Here is a 6315-nt window from a genome sequence, read left to right on the forward strand (position 1 = left end):
GAAAAATATATCGAACCGTGAGACTAAAGTATCGAACCGAACTGAATCGTGAATTTTCTGTATCGTTGCAGCCCTAGTTATTATATAATTTATTGTTCCCGATGTTCAGCACAATTTATGTTTCTGGTTTGAAGGTTTGAAGCTGCCAAACTAGTGATGCAGTGGCTCTGCAACCATGAGGACCAAAACATGCAGAGGATGGCTGTGGCTATCATTTCCATTCTAGCTGCTAAGGTGGATATTTTTGTGCTTTTCCTTTGTTTTCCATGCACTGTATCTGCCAGGTGAACTGTCACCTTAACGTTTGCTTTTTGCAGTTGTCTACAGAACAAACAGCTCAGCTGGGAGCAGAGCTGTTCATTGTAAAGGTATGCTTTTCATCTTTTTATCTTTTTCTGTAAACTTTCTTCAAACATATAACTTTTCATCTGCTGGCCCGCAGCAACTGCTCCACATCGTGCGTCAGAAAGCCAGTCAAAGCGTGGTGGACGCCACCCTGAAGTTCACACTGAGTGCACTCTGGAACCTGACAGACGAGTCGCCCACAACCTGCCGCCATTTTATTGAGAACCAGGGACTGGATCTGTTCATTAAAGTTCTGGAGGTACACAGAAACATTGAGAAGACAACCCAGAGCAGATTAATGTGGGAGTTCATCATGTTTCTGTTTGTTCTGTTCCCACCTCCTTCAACTGTCTCTGCAGTCTTTCCCCAATGAGTCGTCCATTCAGCAGAAGGTTCTGGGTCTGCTGGTGAGTTTACTCATTTTATCCTTCAAACGTTCTGTTCATCTGGTTAACACAGTGGTTCCCAAAGCTTTTCTGATGGGCCCCACTTTGGTTTGTAAAAATAATTTCATACCACACACACACACACACACACACACACACACACAGTCTCCAACCACATACATAGATATTTTGTTTTTAAACTCATTTCAGTTTGTTTCTCACCACAAAATGTTCTTTAACATTTGAACTGAAAGAAAACTTAAAAAAATAGATTGCAATAAATTACAACATCTTAAAAAACATCTTTATAGTAAATATTAAGTGTAATGATTTTTTTTTACTTTGTGAAAATATTCATCATTGCGTCAATAAAACAAAGTATTTCTGTGCGAAGTGGGTTTTTAAACAGCAGTGTTGTATAAAGTACCTCAAAGTGATACTTGAGTAAAAGTACAAGTATCTTATCATAAAAATACTTTGGTAAAAGTTAAAGTCTTCTCTTAAAATATTACTTGAGTAAAAGTCTTAAAGTATCTGATATTTTTTGTACTTAAGTATCAAAAGTAAATTTGTGACACAAAATCTACTTAAGTATTAAAAGTAAAAGTACTGAGTAAAAGTGAGCAGTTAGATTTTCCAAAATGACATTTATTGGGAGGTGACTTCTCCCAGAGTTATAAAGTAACTAAGTACTAGGGCTGTGTATTGGCAAGAATTTGGCGATACGATACATATCATAACAGAGGGGTCACGATACGATTTATCCCGATATATTGCGATACTGTAAGCAAGGCAATTTATTGTGATATATTGSGATTTTTTTGTCCAAAAGTTCTATTAAATAAAAACCTCTTACTGAAAAAAAAGAAAAGCTAATGTTTACTTACAATGCTTACATTGGCTGTGTCCAAAACGACAGACTCCCCGGTCTCGGCGGGCCGGGTCCTTGGTAGATCGGGAAGACCGGAAAAAAAGAGGCTGTGAATTTGGACGGTCTARCCTCCCCTCCTTACCCCGGCGTACGTCATGTCACCTAGCAACTGTGACGACGCTAAACAAGCAAACTTAAATCAAAACTAGAAAAATATCAATACATTAGCATTATTAATATCACAAAACTATAAAATTAACTTAAAGGTATCATTTGAAGAACTAATTGACCCGCTGTAGGTTCATGTTTATTTCACGTTTTTTATGACGAAAAAATAATAATTAAAAACATGTCCATACAAATGATAAAAGTATTAGAATTACACCCGCTAATTTTTTTTAATTTTTAAATCACCATATTTTTATTTAAAATGTATTCTTTTCTCTCGCTTCGTCCGCCATTACTAGCTTAAAAAAAATCTCCGGTCGGGCCGCAATGCATTATGGGATACGCTGTGCCGGGAAGGATCCATCAGACCTGTCCTTCGATTCGGGGAAAAGGAAGGACGTATTTGTCGGACGCATCGGAGGAGTCTTCSGTTTTGGACGTCCTTCGTCGCGGCGCTGTGACGTATGCGGCCGACAAATTCGACCTTCGGAGGACCCGTCCTGTTGTTTTGGACACAGCCATTGTCTCCTACAATGCTAATGCTACCCTTACTCTCTAGCGCTCAAGAGGTAGAGGAGCCAAATGTCTGGCTCACTGCAGCCAACTAGTGGTCAGAGGCTGAACTACAACAAAAAAAATAAAGGTTAGCAAGAAAGTTGACATTTTAAACCTTAATAAAAAATCGATACAGGGCTTTAGAATATCGATACAGTATCGGGAAATGAAATATCGCGACATTTCAGTGTATCGATATTTTCTTACACCGCTACTAAGTACAAATACTTTGTTACTCTACTTAAGTAGAAATCTAACTGCTCATTTTTACTCAGTACGTTTACTTTTAATACTTAATTACATTTTATGTCAGAAATGTACTTTTGATACTTAAGTACAAAATAAATCAGATACTTTAAGACTTTTACTCAAGTAATATTCTTAAAAGAGACTTGAACTTTTACCAAAGTAATTTTTTGATAAGATACTTGTACTTTTACTCGAGTATCACTTTCAGGTACTATATACAACACTGTCCTCTCCAAAAAAATATATTTTCTAACAGCGTGCAGCTGTGATGTGTTGTGTACAAGCTAATAGTGTGTCAGAATGGTATATATTTATACTTCTCATCCAAACACAATTAAATTCACTCTATAGGAGACACAGTTTATCAGGAGAGGATTTTTTAAGTAACAACTCAGAATAAAATTGGATTAACGACTTTCTACTTCTTACCTTTTTAAAAAAATGTAGTGAGTATAAAGTACAGATAATTGTGTAAAAATGTAATGAGTAAAAGTAAAAAGTACACTGAAAAATAATTACTCAAGTAAAGTACAGATAACCAAAATTTCTACTTAAGTACAGTAACAAAGTATTTGTACTTAGTTACTTTACAACTCTGTTTAAACATGAACAGCATCCTGAGAGGAAAAAAATAAAAGTTTGTTGATTAAGAATAAATATCCATGAAAAACCTGAACCTGTCCAGACCAACAAGGTCTGAGCATTCCCACCTCCACCTCCCCTCCATTCAGCCAAGCCACCCCACAGTTTGGGAACCACTGGGTGAACAGATCAATAAAACTAAAATGGCCTGTTTTGTAGAACAACATTGCAGAAGTAAGGGAGCTGCACGGAGAGCTGATGGTGCAGGGCTTTCTGGACCACATCAGTGCTCTGCTGCACAGCCCCGAGGTGGAGGTCAGCTACTTCGCTGCAGGCATCCTGGCTCATCTGACGTCACGTGGAGAGGAGGCGTGGACCCTCAGTGCCAGTCTGCGCTCCTCGCTGCTCGAACAGCTGGTAGGATGAAGCAAAGCTGCTTCTGATGAATGCCTGTGAGCTGTTTGATCATTTCAGCTGACAGTTATCTACTGGTGTGTTTCTCCAGCATGCTGTCATTATGAAGTGGCCTCCTCCTGAGTGTGAAATGGTGGCTTACAGGTGAGATACACTGTTCTTAAAATCAAGGTTTTAATKTTGTATTTAGCTCAAGTTCACTCTTTTTTTCACTTCCTTAAATATTACTTTACTTATTATTTCTCTGATATTCAATTGATTGTTTGATTTGGAAACATTGGGCCTCATGCAAGAACCGTTCGTACGCACAGATTTGTTCTTAAGTTGTGCGTACGAGTGATTTAGGAGAATTTGTGGCATTCACCAATGTTTTCATATTCTAAGATTTTTTTCAGATACGAACAAAATTCATGAGTGGTCCAGACCTGTCGTATATTTTACCAGCAGTCAGTCTGCTGTTATCCAGACGGGTTTTCTTCACTAATAACTTTATATTTCATTAGTTTGAAGATATTTTGAGTTGAAAATAAATCACACTCCATAATTATGTTGACAATAGGCTATTCTGCTTGAATTAGAGTTATAATTTTAAATGTAATAATTTAGACTAACAATATAAATTGTCCGTCCGGCCGGCTTATCCTCTATCGTGTGCGGGGGCAGCAGGAGAGACCCCGCTCTCCCCATCGACACCTTCCAGCTCGTCCTGGGGGACTCTGAGACGTTCCCAGGCCAGAGGGGATACGTACATAATCCCTCCAGTGAGTCCTGGATTTTCTCCAAAGTGCCAGACTTATTTTGAAAACATTTTAAAATAATTATTTCAGAACCGCAACTGAGACAACTTGAGACCGTGTGCTTGGGGGGGGGGCTGTACGGTGCGCAGCACTGTGTCTTCTTAATAAATGAAAATGATTTAACACAGTTGTTTATACTTTTAGCAGCTCTTTTTATTCCACAGCTGACCTGCTAAAAATGACAGATTTTCTTTTCTGGATCTCTGACAGACGGACTTCAATCTCTGAACTCGTAAAGTTTTTCTTTTTAGTTTTCATTTTCATGAATGGACACTTCCTTGTATCTGAGGCAGGAAACAYAGCCTTATATGGTGTTTTTGGGGTGGTAATTATGCTAATCTCCTCTCGCGTGCACGAGCAGCTGGATAGAACAGATGGAATTTACGCAGCTCATTTACACACTTTTCCTGAAGATAGAAGAGTTTGTTGAATCTGACGTGACATGTTCGTACGAACCCTTTGTACGAACAAAAGTAAGAGAAATTTAGGAGAAGAATACGAACATGTTCTTGCATGAGGCCCAATCTGTTTGTGAGAAAAGCTGTTAAAGTGAGTGAATGACTACTGAATAACTGAACCTCAGAACTTATTTAAAAATAGTATCATCAAATTGTAAATCAATTATACGATTTTTGGTCAAATCGTCACATTTAAACTGGAAACAATTGTTTTTTAATTATTCAAGCTACACTTACAGCTAATTTTCTGTAATGTTTCCACGTTTTTAGTGCAATACACCCTAATCTACAGCTCTGGAATAAATGTAATGAAATATATAAGATGTATTTTGTTTCCCAGAGATTGTGATGAAGTATGAAATGCTTTGTACAAAATGAGCAGAAGGTGCAGTAAGAAACACATTTCAGGAAGTCTCCAGTTATTGCAGATGTATTAGGAACAAATGATCATTAAGAGTACTTTCTTTGCTTTTTGGTTTCTGAGACTGATGTATTTGATTTTGTAGCTTTAGATAAAAAAATTGATTAAAAGTTGCAAAGATGAAATAAAACTGAAATTGAGCGTAGAATATTCCATGTTAGGTATTTATAATAAAAAACTGTCCTTTTCTCACATTTCAGGTCTTTTAACCCTTTTTTCCCTCTGCTGGAGTGTTTTCACACACCTGGTGTCCAGCTGTGGGCAGCCTGGGCCATGCAGCATGTCTGCAGCAAAAACGGTGAGACATTAAACCAAATAATGCTTCTCAGTTATATKTCCTAGCAGTGGACCCAAGCTGCTCGTCTCTCTAACGTTATGTTGCCACTTGTGTGCAGCGTCTCGTTACTGCAGCATGTTGTTGGAGGAGGGCGGCCTGCAGCAGCTGGARCACGTTCACGCACACCCACAGACCCACGGCGACGTCAGACTGCTGGCTGAAAGCATCCTGGAGAGCCTGCAGCGCCACAGAACCCGCACGGGCCAGCCAGCACACACAGGCCGACGCCCACCCCCACAGTAACCTCACAAAGTTAAAACACACACAGACCATCACCGTTTTCTGCCACTCATCCATAGTCGAGTCACGGGGGCAACAGAGAGGACACACAATCCCTCCAGCAAGTCTTGTGTCTGGAACAGGTCTAAAGGGACATGTCCAGGAGTATCCTAATCAAATGGACCACCTCAGCTGACTCCTTTCGATGTTGAGGAGCAGCGGCTCTACTCACTCCTCACCCTGTCTCTGAGGCTGAGCCCGGCCGTCCCGCATACACAAACCAGTTTTTTCTTCTTCTTTTTTTTTTTTTTTTGTTAAGCTTACAAAAGTTTTTTATTATTATTTTATCATTTTACGTGTTCTCTTCCAGAAAATGATGCTCCCTGTTGTAGAAGACGACTTGGTGCTTTGAACTCCTTATGGTGACAAACGTTTGTGCAAATGTGATGCAAGTCCTGCACACAAACACATCTGAATCTGAAAAATGGACAAACAATGCAAAACTTTGCACAC

The 6315-nt window shown here is 39.1% G+C and overlaps 1 protein-coding gene across 1 annotated transcript in view; it reads left to right on the forward strand.

Annotated features, from left to right (window-relative positions):
• Window positions 1–6115, forward strand: part of zyg11 (zyg-11 family member, cell cycle regulator) — a gene marked incomplete in the record, with an annotated part of 28416 nt that extends 22301 nt beyond the window's left edge. The window contains 8 exon segments of the mRNA XM_014029205.1: window positions 135–234; window positions 318–368; window positions 443–604; window positions 705–752; window positions 3376–3573; window positions 3662–3714; window positions 5447–5544; window positions 5642–6115. Of these exon segments, the coding sequence (XP_013884659.1) occupies window positions 135–234; window positions 318–368; window positions 443–604; window positions 705–752; window positions 3376–3573; window positions 3662–3714; window positions 5447–5544; window positions 5642–5826 (895 nt within the window).
• Window positions 6116–6315: the final 200 nt, after the last annotated feature.

This window comes from Austrofundulus limnaeus, unplaced genomic scaffold (assembly GCF_001266775.1).
Source record: "Austrofundulus limnaeus strain Quisiro unplaced genomic scaffold, Austrofundulus_limnaeus-1.0 Scaffold868, whole genome shotgun sequence".
Taxonomy (NCBI): Eukaryota; Metazoa; Chordata; class Actinopteri; order Cyprinodontiformes; family Rivulidae; genus Austrofundulus; species Austrofundulus limnaeus.